Genomic DNA, 22234 nt, shown 5'->3' with positions numbered 1-22234 from the left:
TGTGTGCAAATAATAGCAATCATAAATGGTACATGATGATCAGCGTGCCCCCAAGCGTGTGATCGCTCTCCTTTAAGGCAACGCGCCGATGGCCAACAAAAGGCGAAAAGAAACGCTCACAAATCAGAGGTGTCGTCCAGATGTGGTCTCACCGCGGCCTCCTATCAAAGCATGCGTTAAGGTGATGTGTGTATGTTTGCGTAGAGGACCCACAGGGCTGAGGTTTCGACACTGCACAAGGCAGGGCGTTTTCTTTCCCCTTCTGTGTCTCCTGCGTGTCTGTTCTGCTGCTGTGCACCGGCACTGCTCGCTCATGCGTTAAACGCAGACTGCAATTAAATGATCGATTTGTGCCCTGGCTTGTTCATCGATCGCAGTTCATCGGTGCAGCTTCTGCCCGTGATCAAGGACACGAGAGGGGAAGCAGGGCTGGGAGAGCAGATTGTAGCTGTTAGGAAGGATCGTTTGAGTTGTTAACTAGTCGCTAGCTGATTGTTGTGTTTGTTGATTTTTTTTCCTGTCATCAGGCAGTCACACTGGATCCAGATGTCACTCAGAGTGACAGTGTGTGCTTATCAGATCTTGGGGGGTGAGGGGTTGTGTGGTATGTACTCGAGGCTGGAGAGGGAAGGAACAGGCTCAGAGGTACCAGGAAGGGAAGGAGAGTGGGTGTTACAGCATGTTTGCACTGTTGCTGCAGTGCCAGATGACTAGATAAGATGGGCCACTGCTTGGCTTATCCCCCAACACCACCACGACTGCTTGATTCTTATTTCCATTTCGAAAGAAGACACCAGCCTACTTCACGCCCTCGCCTCTTTACTGGCACCTCTCAGCACTCCTGTTCTCCAGAAGAAATTCCCCGTGGCATTCTTTGACAGAGCTTGCAAGTCAGTAAGAACCAAAATACTTTTGAAGCGTTATCGGAAATCACAAGGTTGTTAAACTGGAATTACTGGTGTCAATGCACATATGAGTGGCAAACACAAGGAAGAGCGCTCGTCAAGTGTCTCAGTGAGGTGTGGAGCAACGGAAAGCAGACAAAACACAGCTTTGATGTCCCCGTTGGCATAGATTTAACAAGTTTATGGAACCTCAGGTTATTGAAGCTAGTCATCCATAAGCTGATGTTTATTTGAGGGGGAAACAAATGACTGACCAGTTGAACTGAGGTTTATTTTAGACCTCTCAAACCTTTCCTTTCAATATTCTTTATTTTATTTTTCTGACATTAAATCTGCAACAAATCCTGGCAGAAGTTTGGTTTGGCGATGCACTAAAACAGGTATTTCTGACAGTTAACCGCCTCTTCCTTACTTACTTCATTTGAAAACTTTGGCTGGCACCACAGTGGCATTAGCGCCGTTGTCTCTGTGGCCTTTTAGACTGCTGTTTATGCCCAGCGGCACGTGTAAAGACTTTCCGTCTGTGCTGTTTTGTGGGCACTGTCTGCTGGGTTTGTCAGACTGTGGACTTAATGTTTGTCCATCGACCCTCTGCATTGATTCCTCCTGTCACTTACTTCACTGCTCCCCATCCTATCCAAATGAACTGATTTTAGGGCAAACCTGTGCATCCTCATATTTATTTGAGGTGTGTAGAGATGCATCGAGATGCTGTCTCTGCTGTGACATTCCCAACAGCATGCCTTCACTACAGCCTGTCATTACCCTGTGCGCTGCTGCTAAAGACTCTCTTGTAGAAAGCGTCAAGCAGCTCTCACTCTTTTTCTCTCTGTGTTTGCTAACGCGTGTCTGTCTTGTTTCCCAAATCTTCGCTAGATCCGCTCTACAAATTTCAGTACTGCTAGCCAAGAAGGGCTCATGCGTACCTGCATGACTCTGCTATTATCAGGCAGAAGGGATAGACTTTACACGTCGCAGCCATGCACTGCAGCATCATGGGGAAAATGAATTTAAATCCTCCCCAGATGACATTCATGAAGCTCTGCAGCAAGAGAGGAAGAGGCATGAATGCTCACGCTCTCACTGATGAGTGTGCTTGACAGTGTTTGTCAAGCACACGGTGAATGGATTTCTGCTGATTATTCTGGCTTATTAGCTACTGTGAATTTGTGTTTGTGGTCTGTGGTTTATTGTGTCTACAGACTGGTCACACTTCTGCAGTATTGTCATACATACATACAATGATCATCTGTACCATCATACTGTGTTCTAGCACAGTTGTTACTTGGTGGGAATAGTGACGGTATCCACGTGTTATGTAGTTTTAGTATTCCATGCAACATTAGGCAGTATTAGGCAGAAAAAGATGAAAAATCATCAAAAGCTCCGGTGAGATTTTGAGATTATTAGTCCCTTTTATATGGCTCAGTGTTTTAAAGCTTAAAATACACACAGTAACTGGTGACTGTTTGACTTTTACAGATGGAAAATACTTTTATTTGACATTATGATTCATAATGCTCTGTATTCTTTATACCAAAAAATGATGCTGTGACTCGATACCACAGGTACGGCGATGTCAGTGGACGTGGTCACCTCATCTGTTGACAGGGTACCTGAATAAGGTTTTAAATGCACACCAGCGCTCGAATGCTGTCATCTCTTTGTCTTTGTTATTTCACACAGACAGAGTCCTGATATTCTAATATTGGATTCTGGCTGATGAAAGGAATTTTCCTACTTGGTTTGGAAGAGGGTGTGTGTGTGTATATAAGTGCCTGAAGAGAGGCACACACACACACAGATGTGCTGAGAAGTAAAAGACAGACAGAAAGAGAATATTTGCAGAGGGATAGAGAGGTTATGACTTCAGAGTATTGAGTTTTTTGGGAACCAAATAAAAAAAGCTGTGACTATTCACCAGCACTTTAAGTAGATCTTTCTATTGTAATTTTAAAAATCCACACGTGTTTGCAGGCAGGTAAACGAGGGTTAGGGTGAAAGCCTGTAAATGTGTGTCGAACAAACATTACAGAGCAACTTCCTATATTCCAGTGGCAGCCTTTAATATCGAGAGCAAGAAATATTTTAGTGGAAAATTAAGGTGTGCTGAGTCTTTTAACAGATGTTTCATTTTTCAAATGCATTTTGGCTCAGCCCTTGAGCAGCTGCCGGTGTTTTACACATCTGGGAATGTTAATAACTATCTGCCTTTGTTGCCACTGATCAATTTTGATTGGCTGTGGTGTTTTTGTGGTCTGCTGAAAAAAATACAAAAAGGGTACGACGAGTGGCCATTCAATTTGACGTCGAACTGAATAACTGTTGTTGAGTTTTAGAGTAAATTCTGAGAGACCCATTTAAAGAAACAGTATCCTTACTTTACTTACTTACTTTTCCTAGCAGGCTAATAAGCTCAGTCATCTCTGCAAGTGTGATGTGTGTCTGTCTACGTGTACATATAAACTGCGTGTTTACGGCTGCCAGAGAAACGTATGATTTAGGATAAATGGCTGCTTTCACTAGCACACAATAGGAAAGGTGGTGACACAGCAAGAGGTTTTGTCTGCATGACTGTGGCTCTCTGTCTTTGTTTTATGTGAGGTTCTGTGCTTGGCCTGTATTTCTGTTTGCGACTCCATTGTTGTTGAGTGATGTTTATTTGAAGAGAAGGTGCAGGGACAGTGTGGAGATCTCTGTTTTGTCTTTATCGACGTTAAGGGGCAGAAGGAAAAGTGAAACGACACTTGAAACACTGACCCACTTTTGCAATGGCTTTCATATCAAGTGGTTTGTACTATGAACCAGGAATCAGGGTTAAGCTCTTAACTACTGCTTACTGACCAGTCAAGTTACTTGAAGGTCTTGCAAACCATAGTAAGACACTGTAGGCCTTTGAGCGAATGTCTCCACCATTTGGCTGTACTGCAGGAACATCAGGTCTAGATTCTTAAATTGTATGAACTTGCTGGGAAGCCAACATTTCAAGCATTTAATTGTTCTATATGTGACATTTATTTTGTGGCATGGCAAGTGGAAAATGGAGAGTTCCAAGTTCTTTAGGCTACTGGACTTTTTAAAAGATAGTTAAAGCCTACTTATGGTTTTAAATAATGTTTTTTTTTGTCTGAAATGATCTTATGTGTCACAAGAACATGTCTGAGTATCACATCAGTTTAACAGTAAACAAAATTATAACCTGTTGCTTAATGACAGGAAGTGATAGCAATAATCTATTAATTCAGTCTGTGGTTTTTGTTGCTGTCTTCCTCATATTTGTTTAGGATTATAGTTTGCTGTTCTTTTGGCTCCTCATTCTAAATAGATTCTGAAAACCTGGGTTTACTCACTGACCTTATGACCAGTGTCATTTGACCACTTGGCGTGACTGTGGTTAAGTTCAGTTAAGTCAGATGGTGAAAAGATATCCTGGTTGTGTTGAACTTGTTTGTAGCACGGGCCCTGTTTGTGCATGTGTGGTTGTGAGGACGAGGAAAAGCTTCATGTGTGTGATCTTTTTAACAACCTCTGGCTAATTAGAGCTTGACTGCATTGACTTAGTGGTGCAATTATCAACCGTGAGTCAATCGCACAAGTCTCTGCCATTATTTGGCGTATCCTGTGTCAGTGTTTGTGTGTGTGTGTTTATCTATCAGTGTGTGTTGGGGCAGAGGAGGGGGGTCTTGGATTTGAATGTTGTATTGTAAGCTGACTAAAAATGCTGACAGAGCTTAAAATAATCACTCAGGAAGGATGTTTGTGTGCAACTTAGGTTTCGGAGGCTGGGACACACAGGGATCATACAGGAGTGTGTGAAGCTTCCTGTTTGGACCCATAGCTTTGTGTTTGGACAAAGGAAACGAATGTCTTTTATGCACACACACACGCTGTGACCGTGATTCATGCTTGAGGGTCGTTTTCCCTGCAGTTACTGTATTTGCCTTTCATGATATAAAAGAACGGAGAGAAAGATTTTTTGAAACAAGTTTTTATATATATAAAAATCCTCAGTTCTCATATATATAAAAATCCTCAGTTCTCTTTGCAAAGTCACGATAGAACAATGTGTTCCAAACCAGGTGTCCCACTGTCCTTTCAGTTCTGTGTGTGTGTGTGGGACAGTGCGCAGTAGCAGTGGTCTTGTGCCATGTCAGCGGCAGACATAACGTGGCTGAAAAATCGCATTGATTTTCTGTTCCCGTTTGCTTGTCTGCTTCCCCATTTTTCACTATTCAGTATGACAAGTTACTGTGAGGCTCCTGCGGCACCTGAGAGAAAACACACAGCATTAAATTGACTAACTCTGTAAGTGCTGATCTGGCCTCCTTCAGTGCAGACGCACACAAATGTAAACACAGCTCACTAGTAAGTGAGTGTGTTATTGCGATGTGGACCGAGATGTCTCACCGACGACACAGTCGATTGCTGAGAGATAAAAGAGGAATGTCTGTTTCTTAACTGGTGCAGGCGTACAACATACACCTAGTGTATCAGATCTAAGATGTGACAGCTCATTAATGTCTGTGACAGAGAGATGATGACATGTACGGTGCTGGAAAGTGAATGATAAACACAAGAAATAAAAGAGCTGTTAGAGGGGCCAAGTGGGTAAGGACAGAGGTCATCTAGTTATCTAGATGACTGCTGTTCGCTAGTGCCAGATGTTCCAGATGCAAGGATTGGGCAACAGATGTTGTGTTTGCCCTGGCTGGCTACTCCCGACAGTTTGGCTGATACCCCGATACAAGGCCAACAGTGCTGAGGCATGCTGTGATTGGCTGAAATCTTCCCTCCCTCTTTTCAGGTGCCTCTGCTTTTTTTTTTTTTTTTTTTTTTTTTTGAAGAGCTGCTTGTGTGTGTGAGTGTGCACGTGTGTGTGTGTGTGTGTGTGTGTGTGTGTGTCCACGTGTGTGTGCATGTGTGTGTTTGGGTGCACCTGAACTTAGTTTGTTTGCCTGGTCAATATGTTGCCTCGTTTGTGACATTTTGAAACATGTGGAAGCTATTTGTTCATGCAAAACACGTACACACACACACACACACACACACACACACACAGATGAAGCCTTGCAGACTTTGTTGTTACCTGCTGTAGATTTTTTTTTTGCATAATTTCAACTGTAGCATTCCACCCAGACAGTTGGTTTTTGTAAGCTGATGAAGCTGAACAGTGTTGTGGTGGAGAAGTTACTACTTGCCTATGTTTGTGCATGTGCAGGCAATATGTTTCAAATCTTTTTTGATATTGATCTGCTTTGTTTTTTTTATTGCTGTATCATATATTTCCAAGAAACTCAACAGATAAACTTTCTGTAGATAAAATAAGCAGATGGAAGCGCTTGATTTTGGCTGATACTGAAATTACTAGATACGCAATCGGTGTCGAATCAACGTGCTTCATTACAAACCAGTAATGACACAAATCTGTCTTTTTTAACCAGAGATATGGAGGAGATGGTTACCTTAGAATAAAACAGCTGGCATATATCAGTTACAATAAAAGATTTCCGCAAATATCTGCTTCCTCTTTTCTACAGATGTGCTGCTGGTAGTGGTGCCTAAGCTGGAATAAGTTCCTAACATTTCTTTAAAAACAAAAAAACCCCCACAGTCACAAAAAGACATTATTTAAATAACTATTTCGCGATGAGCTTATTTGTACAGACCTGAAAAGGTGCAACGTCGCATAATCATTCCTCTGTAAACAATCTAACCCCTGAGGTATGTTAGCAATGATAAAGCTACAGGTACAATTCCACTTCGCAAAGCAAGAAAAGTTATATATCTTATCATTTGTTTTTTTTGTTTAATTTTATAAAAGAAAAAGAAAAAACAAGCTTCAGATAAGCAAGCTTTTCGTAACTAGAATGCCCAGGAAGGACTTTGATGAAGGAGATTCAGTAAACAGGAGCCAGAACAACATTTCATTTTGTAATTATTTTTCAACCAGGATGCAACATCTTGACATTCAAACAATGATTACTGTGGGTCAGAATGTTTGCTTGTGTACACGCTCTGAAGCAAAAGGCTCTTTTCAGTATTTATCAGTTTGCTAAAGTTTTTTTTTTATTATTTAGTCTCCATCCACCATTTTTTCCATTTTCTTTCACTCAACCAATTCAAGGTCATGTAGAGGCTGATACCTATAGGGTTATCCAGGGTATACCCTGGCCTTTTTGAAGGGTTTTTTGTCTCTAAATAATCAAAATCTAGAGGAAAAAGGCCAGAAATGTTCCCCAGAGCCCAAGTTACAATGAAATTGTTCATTTTTGCATAAAAGAACAAAATCGAGTCAAACCAATTTCTTGATTACAGATGTTTGTAGAATCACATCAGCCAGTGTGAATGTGCATGTTACCCAAGCACCGTTGAGGTATTGATCTCTGTTTGGGTGCCTCTTTGCAGGTTTACTTTCTTTATCTGCCACACATGGCACCAGCAGAGCAGTCAATAACAGCCCCCCCAACACACACACCTTTTTTTCCAAATCGTACTTCAATTGTACTTCCAGTTTTCACAAGTTTCACAAGACCACTGTGAAAACTACCAGTCCCAAAGGCAAATGTTTAGCCCCCCCCCCCCTTTTTTTTATTATTTTGCTCTCTTTGCTCTTTCTCATGATGTTTGTCAGCAGTGATGAAATGTGATGCGCACACATTTTCAACACACCTCCTATGGCAGCTTAAACCTATAATCATCACTTTATGATTACAGCACACAGACTGTGCGTGCATGCATGAGCCTCACTACCGGACACTGACTCACAACCAGCTGAGAGAGCGAGAGAAAGAGAATGAGGATGTGTGTGTGTGTGCGTGTGTGTGTGTGTGTGTGTGTGAGAACATCTTTAAGAACAGAGGGATCTATATAAAGCTGAGCACGCAAAAGACAAAGCCCGCTCATATCCTCTATAAAACAATCGATGGAGAGGGAAAGACATCCAGCTGTAAATAAATAGGAGGGAGGCAGAAAGAAAGGAGAGAAAACACAACAGTAGAAGGTTGGATAACACTCCCAAGGGATGCTAGAGGAAACAGGTTGTGTTTGAACAGCTCTCATACTGACCAGAGAGCAGGAGAAGAAAAAAGCAAGGGTTATAACCGTGGAGGGGGAAAAAAAGGAGAATTAGGTGAAAGAAGAGGAGGAGGGATCTGCATGTGGAGGGCTGAATAGCAAAGGATTGTGAAGAAAAAAATGTGGGGGGAAAAAAAGTGAAGAAACCCCACTAGACTGTAAGATCCATCTGCTTACCTCAATAAGCGTGTGTGTCTAGTATGCACACTTATTAGCCTTTTCACTCCCCATCTCCGTATCTCTTCCCTCTCCTTCCCCCTCCATCAGCAGCTTTTCTCAGCACGTAGGCAGAGTTGGTTGCTAGGGTTACTGAATTGCCCCCATTTTTCTAGGTTTGTGAGGAGCTGAGGGAAAATGTGAAAGAATAATGTAGATTTGCCTAGCCTGTAGGGTCTGGTTAATCAGGTTACTCCTATACACATACACATACACACACCCTGGTTCCATTTTGAACCTTCAGACCTCAGTCCTTTCAGGGGTTTTTTTTCTCTTGCTTTGCATCCTTGTGCTTTGTGTTTTCTCTCTTCTGCTGCCTTTATTCCCTCTTTTCATTGCTCTCTTTCTCCATGGTGTTACTGCTGTTTCCTCATCTCCCTCTGGCTCCCTCTTCCCATCAGTTTTTTTTAAGCGGGGAAATTATTAAAGCCTGAGGTTGTGTTTTAAACCTGCATTAACATCAAACACTGTAAATCGGTAGTAGTAGTAATAGGGGGTGGATGAGTTTTGCAGGTACCAAGGAGAGAATTTCAGTATTGTGACAAGTGTCTGTGTGTTGGAACAGAGCAATCGCGGCACTTTGGCACTCGCCATTCGGGTTCACACCTCTCCTAATGCTGTTTTAATGAAGCCATTCATCACCTCTTCCCTCTGAAACTCCACACGCACACACGGACACGCTGATGCCCACACAAACATACACACACAGCCTCTTCCTCCCTCGTTTCTTCGGTATAACCGAGTGTGAGAACACAGAGTTCTTCCCCCTGCTATGTGAACCTGTTCTATTTTAGTTTTTCCCAGCGTCAGAGCTCCTCCGATGGAGATTAGTCCCCTCTTGTAGGCTTGTTTAAAGTGCTGATTCCTAGCTTTGGTTTAAATCTACTGTTGTGTGGGAATACTGCCGTTTTCTTTCCCACAGTCAATACATGCTTTTTTGCTGGCATCATGATAAAAAAAATGTTTAGGGGGTAGCTTGCTGCTCTGAAGAGGGAGCATCCCCTGCTCTCTGATCCTTAGAACACAAAAAGCCGTCCCTTTTTTCCCCTCACATTTAGGCCCCTTACCCCACACTCATACCATATGTACCACCTCTACAGGCAAACACTCGCTTTACTTAAACAGTGTTTTGGCTGAATGGCTCGCATTTTGACCTTATCCAGAGGTTACATTGAGGTTAGCTGGTTTTTTAGGAGCAGGAAATAGATGTGTTGATTAAACTTTTATAGCATCAATGCGCGGTAACTCATTACAGAGGGCTCTGCTTTGCAGCCAAGAAAACATGGCTGCATGTGAGTAGAAAGCAACCACAAAAGCTAAAGGCCCATTTGCTTTTTCTGCATGACACAGCGGGGGGTCGATCTCTCCCACAGTCATCCGACCAATCTGGGAATGTAGCTCTGGTGCCCTCCGGGTTTGGTTAACATGTGTGTCTAAAAATCACGTTCATATATTCTGATGTTTCTATAGCAAAACACTGTATGGGCAAAAAATACTGGACTCTTAATCTTTGGATTCAGGTGTTTTCAGTCCCGTTGACACAGGTGCACAAAAGCGCCCAGATATGCTGTCTGACTTTACACACAATTGTGAAAGAATGGGTTGTTGTAAAGAGTTCGTTGAATTGGAGCGTTGTTCTGTAATAGGATGCCACTATTGCAACAAGTCACTTCATGAAATTTCCTCCCTCCAGCTGTAAGTGGTGTTACTGCAAAGTGGAAGAGTTCAGGAACCCGTGTATGCCAGACAAACAAATGTAAACCTTTGACCAGTCAAGTTTTTGAATGTGGTCCAGCGTGGTTCAAGCACACCTTCTAGGATGTGCATTGTTTATTCACTCTCCAGCCTTATATCAGATACACTTCTGGGGGGTGTGGTTGTATTAACACCTCTGATTGCTTACCTTGCAGAATGCATCTATATATTTGTGTTAGTAAGACGTGTCGGTGCTGGTGCCAGGCCTGGAGTGGATGATCCACCCTAAAATGTGGTTTACCTTGAGTACACGTTGTCTTACAGCTGTCAGAGGCAAGAGGCAGAAGCACATATACCATACCTAAGGTCTGATATTTATCTGAATGCAGGAGCTGTAGCTGACTGTCACTGAGCATGGCCAGGGGGCGATACTCTGTGTGTACCTGTAAGAAGAGCTTGCTTATATGTGCTCTTCACGTCTTTAAGTGTCTGTAGGCTGTGGAGTACAGTTGATACAGAAGATAATCGCATACACTGATTTGCCATTTGTATTGTTGACATATGCAACCAGATGCCATTTAACACAAATGCCCTGCAATCATTTGACTGTGTAGCCACAGTCAGTTTTTTATTGATTCTGTGGTAGACGTGCGTTTGTTCAGACTGGAGTTAGATGCTTTGCATGACGGGGCTTGGGGGAAATGCAGCGTGTTTTGATGTATGGCTGTGGGATTTGTTGAAAAACAATTTATGAACCATTATTTTTCCAAAACTGATTGTAGTTCATTTCTCACTCTTGTCAGACTAGATGTTATTCATATTTTAGTGCTGCTTTTTTCACTTTGTAAGTGGTTTAAACAGGGTGGTTTGATAGTACAGTCAGGCGTGTTTTGAAGCTGCAGTGATGCAACTGCAAATTATTGGCCAGAGGAAAAATATCTGGGCCTGGGTCTAATTTAAAGAAAAATCCCCCAAAAACATGCACATGAGTTAAAGCTAGTGGCTTTGCCCTATTTTTGTTTATTAAAGGAGAGGTATCCCCTCATGAAGAAAGTTGGAAGCAGCAGAATACTAAGTTAAAGTTTAAAGTGTAGGCGAGAACGTGACTTGGATATTTTTAGAGGAAGCGATGACTGTCATATTGTCATTAAACAAGCATCGTAGGTGGTTGAAGTATGATGTGGTGACCCCTTCAGTATGCGTTGCTGTATTCCTCTATTTAGCCCTGTGATTGATAGTGAAGTCTTTTTTGTTGGTGTAGCTCTCCTTGTGCACCAGGCTCATAGTAGTGTGTAAAGACCATGTGCTGGCCTATCACCGTGGGATACCCCTCTCAGATTACCGCCTTCACCCATCCCCTGACCCTCCCACTGCTGCTTCCTCCCTCTTCACATTCCGACTCAGCCCATGTGCTTCAAACAGAGTGGAAACGGGAACATCCCACCCCTCATACGTGTGCAAACACACTCATTCCTATTGTGCAGTGGCGCATGCAGGACAGGGGTTGGAGTGGGTCTCCATATAACTTTCCATACAGATAATATACTGTGTGCACTATAATGGAAGTTGTTTTTCACATGTATTACAGCTCTGAACTTGTCTAGACAGCACCTGGTGAAGCTGTACGTAGGAATGCAAACATCAGAATCAATCAGGCTGGACGTTATTGGTCTGCACTGACAGCTCTCTAGTACAAAGAGTGCATCATGTCCGATTGAGCCCACGTGGGAGTAGAGCAGGTAACTGTCCTGAGAATTCACATGGTGTCATGTGTCCTGGCTCCTGTATCCTCTGCTTAGGTGACACTCCTGACTAAATCCAAATGGAAGCAGTGAGGATCCAGAATACATGTAGAAGCTCTTGTGTTCTCCATCTGAGAGAGGGAGACTTCAGATAATGCCTGGACCTGGTTCTCCTGAGGTCTGTGATAATGGTTTATGTCTAAGAGACAGAAGTAGGAAGTCAGCTTCTGCTTGGATCTGTGCAAAACTGAAAATTGAGACCAGGAGGTTAAAAAAAAACAACCCAAAAACCCAAACAAAACTCAGTAATGAAAAGCCCTGAAATTCTGGATGACAGAGATTTTGCCAAAGAAAACCTAAAGGCGGAGGGAAGATGAAGGATGTCCTTCAGCACAGAGAACCTTCCCATCAATCACTTCAGCACATTTGTGGCATAGCTGTTTGACACAAGCATGTTCTTGTGACCTCTGTCCCTTTTCTCTTCTTTTTTCCCTCAGTAACTTGCTTCACCCACATCTCTTTGTTTTCTTTCTGTCTGAGGGCAGTGTTGCGTGGTAAAGGTTGCTGTCCATAACACATATCTACACAGGCATTCTCTGTAATGTAAAGGCTGAAGTGGGAGGCAGGCAAGTGACTCAGTGTGAGTGGGGCTCTTGTCATGTGTCGCTGGTATTCCCTCCAAGGAATGTAGAGGAGAGTTTCCCAGCCTGGAATGGTGGATTCCTTCTTGCTGAGTCTGAGTATGAATATGAACCAAGAGGAGTCATTGTGGTCGCGTCGCTTTGCACATTTATTGTACCGTTAGCTTTATCAGTTTTTTTTAAAGATCCTGTCGATAAATTGTGGCATCCCAGAAAGTTTTATGCAGACAGATGTGCATTAAGACTTAAGCATGGTTAATTTGGCAATAACTTTTATTAACCTAGGTTCAAGAGTTCACTTGAAAATGTGCCACCTAGATTGGCTATTTTGAGTATCCAAACCAACAGCAAGTCACAACTGTCACAAGTATTGTATTATACAACCCCAATTGCAAAAAAAAGTTGGTATGCAATGTAAAATGTAATTAAAAACACAATCCAATGATTTGCAAATCTCTTAAACCTGTATTTTATTCATAAGAGAACAAATAAAACATATCTGAAGTCTAAACTGAGACATTTTACTATTCAATGAGAAATGCAAAGACTTTGAATGTGTCATTATCTACAGTACATACTCTCATCAAAAGATTCATAGAACACGAAGAAATCTCTGTGCAAATGGCAAAACTAAAAATCAAAATCAGACGAATGTGATCTTCGAGCTCTCAGGCCGCACTGCATTAAAAACAGGCGTGAGTGATTGTAGCATAGAAATCACTGGAGGACCTCTAGATAAATCTAGTTCATGCAAAGAAGAAGCCCTGTGTGGTTGCTTTCCTATCTGGAAAGGCATCGTCAATGCTGAAAGACTTCTACAGGTTTTAGAGCAACGTGTGCTTCAATCCAGGGAAGAGCTTGCATATTTCAGCAAGACAATGCTAAACAGCAACTCAAGTTCTGAACTGAGCGGCCTGCAGTCCAAACATTTCACTGAATGAAAACATTCAACACATCATGAAATGGAATCGACTACAAAGAAGACCAAGGACTTATTGAGCAGCTAGAATCGTATCATAGGATTCATTTTTATTTGTATTTTACTCAGTGTCCCACTCTATTTGAACTGGGGTTGAATTTGCGCTATATTTTTATGGGATTCATTGGTTTCTTTGTTTAATTCTAAAATAATATTGATACTAAAAACAAAAAGTAAAATAAAATCTGGACGTTAATGAGAAATGAACATGGCTGTATGGATAAACTCGACAGTGTTTCTCACCGTCTGTTCCTGATGCTGTACTTTTTAAAGACAGCTGAGAGTTATGTTAAATATACAAAAACTGTAGTTAATGAGCTATGACAGGCAACAGCATGTGGAAATCCAGTAAAACCAAGGAATAACAGGCGGGTACTAATTTTTTTGTGTGGTAAAGCCGCTATTGTATCACCACACAGCACGTTGACACTTACCACCCATTGTTCAGTGCCTTTGTTACCGAAAGCAGCCAGGAAGCCTTACAGTATGTGTGAGTCAGGTCCCTGGCTGTATCCCTCTCCATTGTGTCCTGCTTTGCTGGTGATGACAATGATAGCCACTGTCCTCTGATTGAAATACATCTTCGACATAGCTTACATAGCTACATGGTCCATATGCACGCAGTGCAGCTGGCCTCAGCGCAGCTTCTACAGCAGCGAGGCCATTTTGAATTCATGAATTATTTAGTTGTTTCTTGTGCAAGAGGGAGAATGTGTCTGATTTCTAAAAAGGAGGGGGGGGGTAGAGGGCCTGTGATTCTCTCTCTCTTTTTTTCCTTTTTTGTGAAGGAGTAAGAAAAAGGGAGCTCTCCTCTGTAGTGGGTGAGGGAGGAGTGTGTGCCTGGTATCTGGGAGCTGAAGAGCCAGAACAGCAGGACTCCGTTAGATCAAACAGGCTTCCACTGCGGATAAGAAAGAGGACCTGGCAGGGAGACAGAAAAAACATGAGCAGGGAAGGGATAAAGCAAAGTAAGAAGACTGCTCTTTGTAGTATTTCAAGCTAATGAGAACTGCCAAATAATAAACGGTCCTAATGAGCATCTTATTTGCTTTGTGTGCCTTGTGGCTTACTCCTAATACTCTGTCTGAGTCCGCTATTGCAAGTTTAGAACAGGTGTTGACCACATTCCTGCCTCCGTTCTGCTGCAACCCTTGACCTTTTTGTTTTCCTGCCAGCCACAGACTGTCCCTGGGGATCTGCTCCCATCTCTGGAGCCCATCCGGTTGTCAAGCGTTAATGTCATGGTATCTTTTCCAGGTGACTCTATGTATATGAGCAGGCATGTTTATGGTACACTGGGAGATTACACTGAGAGAAAGTGCTCCTTCTTCTCATCCTTTAACTCATAGTCATCATCAATATTTCAGCTACACTTGCAGGACACAGCTCAGTGTTTTTGGTCTTAACCTTCCCTGTAGGTTCCCCTGTATTTATCTATGGCTTTTTAGACTATTAATGTACACCCATTTTGTTTCTTTCCATCCGCTCTCCCTACTCGATTTTGTCTTCAGAGTCTTGCTGTCAAGTTTCCACTAAAGCTCATAAGCTCATAAGTTTTCTTTTGCTCTTGTTGCTTTGTTTTTTTTAAAAAATATGTCAGAGATTTTATTCCATTCCCTCCCTTCTTTTCCCACCTCTGTGCTTTTCTTTTCTTTTTTTAAAATCTTGTCAAGGCAGTTTTTTTGGGGGCCGGAGAAAAGTCTGTTAAGGGGAGCTAAGAGGAAAGGGTGTGGCCACCCACACTGCGGTACTCTATTGTGTTGCAGTGATTCCACCATGTCCTCTCTCTGATAAACACACATGACATCACGCACAAAATTGAACACACACTCAGTGCAGAGTCACTGACCTCGTGTTCCACTCTCCACTCACTCAAGAGGTATATTCTCTCTTGGTATCAGGGCTGTCCATTCCTGAGTACAGATAGCTTTGTGTTCTGTCATGTGTTTGAAACTCACTAGATAGCAGACTTCCAAAGTGTCAGAGGGCAGAAAGCATGAGAAAGTTGACCAGTAGCATTTAACCACAGGGCCGAAAACAACTGGCAGTTTAATCAAAAAATCTGACGCTTCCAGAAGTTTATCTCGTCACTGTCTCTCCTCCTCGGGTGAAGTCACCGCTCGGGCTCAGCTACCGAGAGGCAATCCTCTGCTAGCAGACCAGCAACACAACTGGCTCAAGACCTAGCATAGCAAATTAAGGAAATACAGCTAACACAAAGGCTACAGAGACTCATGTTTATACAGTCCCAGAATATTGCGTTTGATCCTAGTTATAGGTCAAATGGTTATTGGTTAAAAGGATCAAAAGCATGAACAGCAGTCTCCATCACACAGAAATCTACAGAAATCTGCCACTGTGACAGCAAACTACAAGTACACATGAAGACTGAAGTTGGATTGGACGATAAATGGTTTTTAACCTGCTGGCTCCCTGGTATCAAGTCTGTGTGATTGATTACTATTAGCATTGAGTGGATGTCATTACTATATGGGAGTACCAGTGTGTTGGTTTATTTAGGTATCTAACTACAAAGAGTGAAGGATTATGGGTACACAACCAGATGTGCTTTGTGCAGACCGAGTACCAAATAGCCCGATGGGGGTGATGCTATGTGTGGGTTAAAAACTGGTCGGTTGAAATGTGGGCCAGAAAGCTAGCGACTGCAGAGTTCACCACCTGTGGGGACAAGTGCAAAAATACATCAAGGAACAAAGCAAAAGCATGAAAAGGGCAGACGGTGGCTTTAATGAATACTTTTAATTGATTCTTTTTTCAACATAGTCAATTTTTTTTTTTTTAAGTGAAGTAGACTGTTCATCCAGCACGCCTGAGTCTTTCTTTAGCTGACTGTGCTGATGTTCTGACATTGAATTAGAGGGTGATATTTGAGATTCTGATTCGAGGTGCTATGTCATGTTTGCTAATCAAATAAGTATGCGTGAGAAAGTAAAAATAAGAGTGTGTTTTTGTGTGTTTGAGGAGCACAGAGGTTGTGACATGTATTAGCATATCCTCAGGCTTACCCTGCAGTGGTGTATAAACACATCCTCCAGGTATCATTTCTGTCAGACTTTATCTGAGAGAAGTGGTGAGTTATTTCTGAACCGTGTTTTCTTCAGAGGTATAGTGAAGATTTGCTTAAGGCTTACCTGAGTGTACAGTGAAAACATGCAGCCTGTAACACTAGCCTATACAATGTCTTTAGTCCTGAGAGTGAGACGGTATCGGAAGAATCAGGTCTGGAAATTGCCTGAAGTTGCACTTTCTTACTTTATTCACTCAGCAACAGAAAACAGCTTAAGTTACTGAACTTTAACTGACCCTAATTTGCTCCGCTGCAAGGAGGTTCCTTTTGTTTTAGATCTTTATTTGATATACACCCAATCACGGATCTGCCATGTGCAAGAACGTCCTACTAGGTGTGCAAAAGTCTGCTTTGGTTTGATGCATTTGTGTATGAAAGGATGCCGTATCTTCATTATGAAGAAGTTCAAATGACAACCTGTCCTCTGCTTTTAATGACATTTGGCCAGCTGCAGACTACCACAGAATATCAAATTTAGAAAGGTGTGAAAATAAACTATTTTTATACTGCTGGCCAGGTCAGGAAGTTCTTGCATGGTCTCTTGGTTTTTTTCTGGTTTTCCATCAGCATATTGTATTAGCATCTCTGCACCTCAAATCCTAAAAATAAAGTATGTACAGAGCTTGTAGAGTTCTAACAAGCTTGAAAAGTATTTGGTATGATCACCTTTATTCTTCAACACAGCTTGAACTCTCTTAGGCAGCTTTCTTTTCGTTTCTTTAAGTATTTTAAGTAGTGTTCAGGAATAATTATCCAGACTTGTTGAAGGACATTCAAAGCTCGTGTTTGGATGTTGGCTGCCTTTTGTTCTGCTCTCTGTGGAGATGATCTCACACTGCGGGGAGGCCAGTCCATGACTGATAGTGTTGCATTGGGTCTTTCTTTTACTAGGTATGTTTTTACTGTGTGTTTTTTCGATCACTGGTATGCTGAAAAATGAAGCTGTTGCCAATCAGATGCTTTCCAGATGTGTTGCATGCTGGATCAGAATTTGACCATACTTCTGTGTTTATAATTATGACTTTTAATTTTAACAATTCATTTTAAGAGCCCCAGCACTGCTGGCTGAAATTGACCCCCAACAGTGACGGGGGCTTTCAGATACTGTTCATCTGCTGTAGATTGTTTTAAGGTCAGTTGCTTTTTCAGTTTCTTCTTTCGTTTTGTGTTGTTTTGTTTCTCAGGGCAAACTGCACAGCATGCTAAAATGCTAAAAGCTCACACTATTTTATGCCTCTCAGACATATCTCAGCTCAAAAGTGTGAACTAATGATGTACATTTGTGGCAGCCTGCTAGTAGCAAATGGCTAAAGATACAATTTAAAATTGGTTCTGCGCTGCGTTGTCTGTTATGCGTAGGTACAACACTGGTTTATCGCTTAATTTAGATGATTCTTTTTTATGCTTAATGGTTCACAGGTCAATGTTGAGTTGATGAACTCACGAAAGAGAAACCTTCCTTTAAAAAAGGTGAGGACTGGACTGAACTATTGTGCAAGACCGCTTTTAAAAAGTTACAAGAAAATCTGGCTCCATGTGAGACTTAGACTTTTTTATTGTCACTGTGCAGTTTCTCGCATAGCTAAATTGAGGGGTGGCTCAGGACTTTTGCACAGTACTGCTTGCAGTCTATGATTATTGTAATCTTGTTTCACTCTCATAGCACTCTCCTGAGCCTGCTGAAATGAATAACCTGACTTATGTGTTTTCTGTAATCTCATTTGCTGCTTTCCTTGGTAGGTCAAGAAGTCCAGGGAAAAATGAACAGACAGAGTGTGGACAACTGAACAATGACCTAGGCCTTTCTTTATTCCCCCTTTTTAAAAAGTATCTGTTTTCATGACATGGTTACTTGGATACATCAAATCTGATAACCCATGATCCGTGTCTCATGGGTCACTACGTGTACTTGTGGCTTTTCCTGCCCTGTTTCAGTCACTGCCTCAAATAGTTGATTTTGTCTTCAGGACACTGTGATTCCATCGCACTTGTAGTAGTAACGTTCAGTTAAAAAAAAAACTGTACTGTAAAAAAGTGCATTTATTGGCCGTCTGTGAGAAGTCTCTTTTGTAAGCCTTCGTTGATGATTCGATAATCCAAACCAGTTGATGCTGCAAGCATCTCATTATGTCTGCACATGAAATAATTATGTTTAAAAAAAAAGGGGGTGTAAATGTGATAGATGGAAGCCAAGTGTCTAAAATGAAAGCTGGTTAATTGCTTTCCCCCAAGTTACCCATCCTAATTGCAGACGTAGGACTGTTGTTGCACATTGATTGCTCGGGGTGTAAGAAAAACTTGTCCTCACTGTCTACTCTCTCGGTCCGCCCCAAGGGAGAAGAGTAACTGTTTTTTTTATCATGAAAATCAGTGGAAAGCCAGTTAAAGACCGAACAGTGCTGCAGGGAAAAAGAAGAAGAGGAGAAACAACAAAAAAATCCCCTGTGAAGTTTTTGTGCCGTTCCACAGAACTGCGTGTGGTGGTTTGTTGTGCTGAGGTGTGGAGTTGTTGTCTTTGCTGGTAGCCTCCTCTTGGAGCATGGCCCAGTTTCTATCGCTCTCTCTCTCTACTCCCAGTCCCTCTGCAGCAGTTAGACTCATGTCTGATTTCCATAATGTGTAAAAAGTGCATGCATGCACACTTGCACACAGCAGAGAAATACCATTGCACTAGTGGGTTGGAGAGACGCGTAGAGGTAGAGGCAAAACGGCAGGCGACCGCATTAGCTGCACTGCAGTCTAATTGTGACATACGCTGTTTCCATCCTGTTGAACTTTAGCTTTCACAGCTTAATGTAAAACACACACAGAGGATGTTTTAATAATACACGCGTACATATGTGTTCTAAATACTTCTATCCCTCCAACCAGTGATTACTTTCCTTATCCGTTATTGTTTTAATCGGTAAAATGTGAAGAAAATAGTAGTAAGAACATCACTACATTTTTCCTAGAGTGTCATTTACCATCATTTTAGCAAAATATAAAAAACTAAAAAAAAAAAAAGAAGAAGAAGAAGCAGATTTTAAAAGCCGGAACAAATTGCATTTCCTTTCTCCATAAATAACACAGACAGTCAAAATATGCTGTTGTTTTTCTGTTGATAATCGAATTCATTATTAAACCGCTCTTCACAGCCGAGCGGTTGTTCTTCAGTGATTTTTTTTTTTTATAATGGAAGAATAAAGATTCTTCCAGGAAAAAAATAGAATGCTGCAGAGATTTTTAAGTACATTTTCGCTCCCTTTTCAGCACCATGAGGCATGTGGCATCTTGTTTCATTATATTTAAGAGAAAGCAGACATCTCGGGAGCTGTTGTCTCCTAGACTGATATGTATGTATAAACAGCCTCCTGCTATCATAAGTTGGATATGCCGTTTAAAACACGGATAGATGGATAAGATTAAAAATATTTGAAAAAACGTCTATTTGATTTTCGGGGTGAGCTGTCTTTTTATATAAGGATTCATGTAGTTCTGCATTCCTTCATCTTGCGTATGTGCCCCTCCTGTTTCGGAGAGAGATGCAGCTGAAGGCTGTGGCGATTTGACCTCGAGTCGGATGCGCTGATAGCATCTCATGTTATCATCTGCTGCTCTGGGTTTCATCCTTTGTGTGATGGTCCCCTTTGCTCTTTTTCTCCTGGCCTCCGTGCCTTCCACTGGCGCTTGGATAAAGATCAGCAGCCGTCAGCAGATACGGCCTTTAACTCATGTGTTGCTGCCCAGCCTCTGCTCTCAGCTGTCACTCCATCCTATCTTGATCTCTATCATTTTTCCTTCAGCCATTTTCAACATGCCACTGATTTCTCGTGCAGTGTCGCGATAACACTTTGCTGCATAAGGACATCCATACGAGTCACTCACACGTGTTTAGTATCATGCAGCATTTCCTCGCTGAGAATATGCATGTGTGTTTCCCCTCTCCTGTGCGGCAAATGCTGTCATAGCTCTCTATTAAATGACAGAAAGGTTTCCATTACGCACTCTGTTGGGCTTCAAAGCCCTGATACTCCTCTCGGGGGGGCTTTACGTGCACATGCCTACACAGCCCTCAAGGTCCCTGTGAATCATTAGTGATGACTGGGCTAATTCTTACTGAGGAGTGAAATAAAGATGAAGATGACTGCACGACTGATGACTGTTTAATCTAGAAGTAAGAAGTGATTACACGCTGCCACTCAATCACTGGGATTATGACGAGTTAACACGCTAATAAAGACGGGGAAGAACCTTTACCCGCCCAGCGATGCTTCCGCACATGAAAGACATCCTCTTCCCCATCCTTTGCTGTTTGAAACTAGCCTTGGATGATTGTGGTAATGCTTGTTGCTTTAAGAGAGTGTTGCCTGGAAATGTCGAGGCTCATTTAAGTTCTTCCACGCACTGTCAGACAAGACCACTTGCACAGACAGACATACACTCAGTGGGCTTCTTCCCATGCTTGTGTTTTGGATTAGTCAAATCTCCTGACTGGCTGCTAAGCTGATTAACGTGGGGGGGCGCGTTATGCACTGGCCATTTTGAAACACTGGAAAGGGTGTGGACACACATGCACAGTGGGAGAGCTCAGCTTAATATTGCTGTTGGCTCAGGGTGATATGATATGCGTGCGTGTGTGGGTTTATGTCTGATACCTGTCCATACCTCCTCAGCCAGATGGCATAGAGCTCTATACTGTAATAGTTTGGATCCCTGTGGAGAGTGCATATATATATGTGTGTGTGTGTGTGTGCGCCTGCCAAAGCTGGAGAGTATATGAGATGGAAACAGAGGGAGAGAGAGAGAGACAGAGATGAGGCCTGTTGGAACAGACTGAGGCCCAGATGGCTGTGTCCAACAGAGACAGGAAATAGAGGTGACACCAGGTGGATGGTACCCTTCAGCATGAACAGCATCCACAAACACACATACACACAGAAAGGACACTGAAATTAGCCTTGAGGCCAAGAATTCAAGATGGTCAGTCTCAAATCTTGTGAGTTGCTAAATTATAGGATAACGTGTGATCTCATTTAGTGCCGCTCATCTTGGTTGGACCGAAACGTTGATCACAGACTCTGGACATCTGATTGCTGATTAGGTTGTCTGTGAAGTCAGAGTCCAGTACCTACACTTCAATAGCATTTTAAGCTAAACTGGAAGATAATCGTTATTCACTTCTTTACCAGAAATGCTTCCCTCCAGTTCCCGCGTGTGGGGGACGTACCCCTCCCCCAGTGCCGTTCTCGACTGGGTTAGTGGAGCAGGCGGTGCCTGAAAGGGAGCGAAAGAAGCTAGTTAACTTTTGATAAGCAGCCTTTTTTATTATGCGTAGAAACCCCCAGCCCCCAGTCTTTAACCCCACATTCTGTCTGCCACCATACAAGCATACAAATGCTTGTGTGCTGTGCACGCGATGGCTGGAAAGAGATATGGGTGTCAGGAGAGATAAATATTTTCTGATAAAGAAGTGGAACATACTCCTGGAAAGCATGGCTGCAAAAAGAAATAACGATCTGGTAAAAGAACAGACTCTGCAGGAACACTTAGAAACAAGCTGAGCGTTCTTCGGAGCTGAAACCGATAGTTGTAACCAGCTGGTTGACATGGGAGACTGACCCCCTCCAGTAACTTTGCGGACCCCTGACCCTTGACCTCTGCTCTTAGCTCACAGAGTGCAAGGAACCCTGACGGTAGCTCGCATGGCCACAAAAAATGTACTCGATCACAGAAATAACCTCTGTCTTTCCTACAGTTGGATATAAAGCATCCTACTGTCACGTAAAGGGTTAATGACTTCCTGATCTGACCACAGAGGTGTGGAGCAGTGCCGTGGAATTTACCCCTGCTGAGTACTAAACCCCCTGCAAAAACACCCCCCCCTTCCTCCTCGTCACCTCTTTTTCATGTTT

General features: G+C 42.4%; 1 protein-coding gene across 2 annotated transcripts in view; it reads left to right on the top strand.

Moving 5' to 3' along the window:
- srgap2 (SLIT-ROBO Rho GTPase activating protein 2) overlaps positions 1–22234 on the top strand; it is a 53033-nt gene that overhangs the window by 823 nt on the left and 29976 nt on the right. The window contains exon 1 of one of the 2 annotated variants that reach the window (XM_025907364.1): positions 14181–14220. The exons of the other annotated variant lie outside the window; for it this stretch is intronic. Within the exon in view, the coding sequence (XP_025763149.1) occupies positions 14196–14220 (25 nt within the window). The 5' untranslated portion in view covers positions 14181–14195. Of the gene's footprint in view, positions 1–14180; positions 14221–22234 lie in introns of those variants that run through there. 2 annotated transcript variants of the gene reach the window in all.

This window comes from Oreochromis niloticus, linkage group LG5 (assembly GCF_001858045.2).
Source record: "Oreochromis niloticus isolate F11D_XX linkage group LG5, O_niloticus_UMD_NMBU, whole genome shotgun sequence".
NCBI lineage: Eukaryota > Metazoa > Chordata > Actinopteri > Cichliformes > Cichlidae > Oreochromis > Oreochromis niloticus.
This window is presented reverse-complemented; position numbering and strand designations above follow the sequence as displayed.